The sequence below is a fragment of the Morus notabilis genome, unplaced genomic scaffold (genome assembly GCF_000414095.1).
Source record: "Morus notabilis unplaced genomic scaffold, ASM41409v2 Scaffold1103, whole genome shotgun sequence".
NCBI classification, from domain to species: domain Eukaryota; kingdom Viridiplantae; phylum Streptophyta; class Magnoliopsida; order Rosales; family Moraceae; genus Morus; species Morus notabilis.
In genome coordinates this window covers 171842-172553 of record NW_010366098.1, presented here as the reverse complement: position 1 = coordinate 172553, position 712 = coordinate 171842, and the positions used below count along the sequence as shown (strand labels likewise).

The following is a 712-nucleotide window of genomic DNA, read 5'->3' as shown; positions in this document are numbered from 1 at the left end:
CCCTCCCGCCCTCGCCATCCTCGTGATGGCGTCGCCGACTCCCCGGTAGTTCCGCCGCTGCGCCGCCGGGAGCCTCCCGTCGGCCTGCATCCGCACCATCGCCACGTCGGCGGGGTTCCCGACGGCTGCGCCGATCCCGCCGGCGAAGAGACCCGCCGTTATCTTTCTCGCCAGCGGCATGGAGCCGGTTTCCGGGTCGGACCATTTGGTCTTGAGGACGTCGTAGAGGCCCATCCGTGTGGTGGAGTAGAGGGTCTGGCGGAGTACGGTGGCGGAGACGCCGGAGAAGAGAGCGGCGACTCCTTCGGTCTGCATTATCCGAATACCGACCGAGATGGGCCCCACTCTCGGCGGTGGCGGCAGAGAGGGAGCGACGTGTATGCCGGCGGAGGAAGAGGAAGAAGAGAATACTAAAGCGGGACGGAGAGCGGGATTGGGGAGAGAAGGCTTCTCTCCCTGGAGCTGCATCCTGACTTTGATGAGATCGAGAGGGTGGGTTGAGCAGCCGGCGATTATGGAAGCCACGCCTCCTTCCACAAACCCCTTCACGCCCATTTCGTATTAGAACTAGAAAGTGAAGAAAGTTTTTGAGATGTTTTTGCGCACCGAGCTTTGACTTCAGTTTGGTTTTTTTCTTTTGGTTTGTGTTGGTCTTTTGGGTTTGAGGAGTTCGTGGAGTTTTTTTGGGGTACTTATAGTTGGAAGGGAGAGA

At 59.1% G+C, this 712-nt stretch overlaps 1 protein-coding gene across 1 annotated transcript in view; it reads right to left on the bottom strand.

The window, feature by feature from the left end:
* LOC21391108 (mitochondrial uncoupling protein 4) overlaps positions 1–679 on the bottom strand; it is a 1491-nt gene extending 812 nt beyond the window's left edge. The window contains exon 1 of the mRNA XM_024173045.1: positions 74–679. Coding sequence (XP_024028813.1) covers positions 74–555 — 482 coding nt within the window. The 5' untranslated portion in view covers positions 556–679. The remainder of the gene's footprint in view (positions 1–73) is intronic.
* Positions 680–712: the final 33 nt, after the last annotated feature.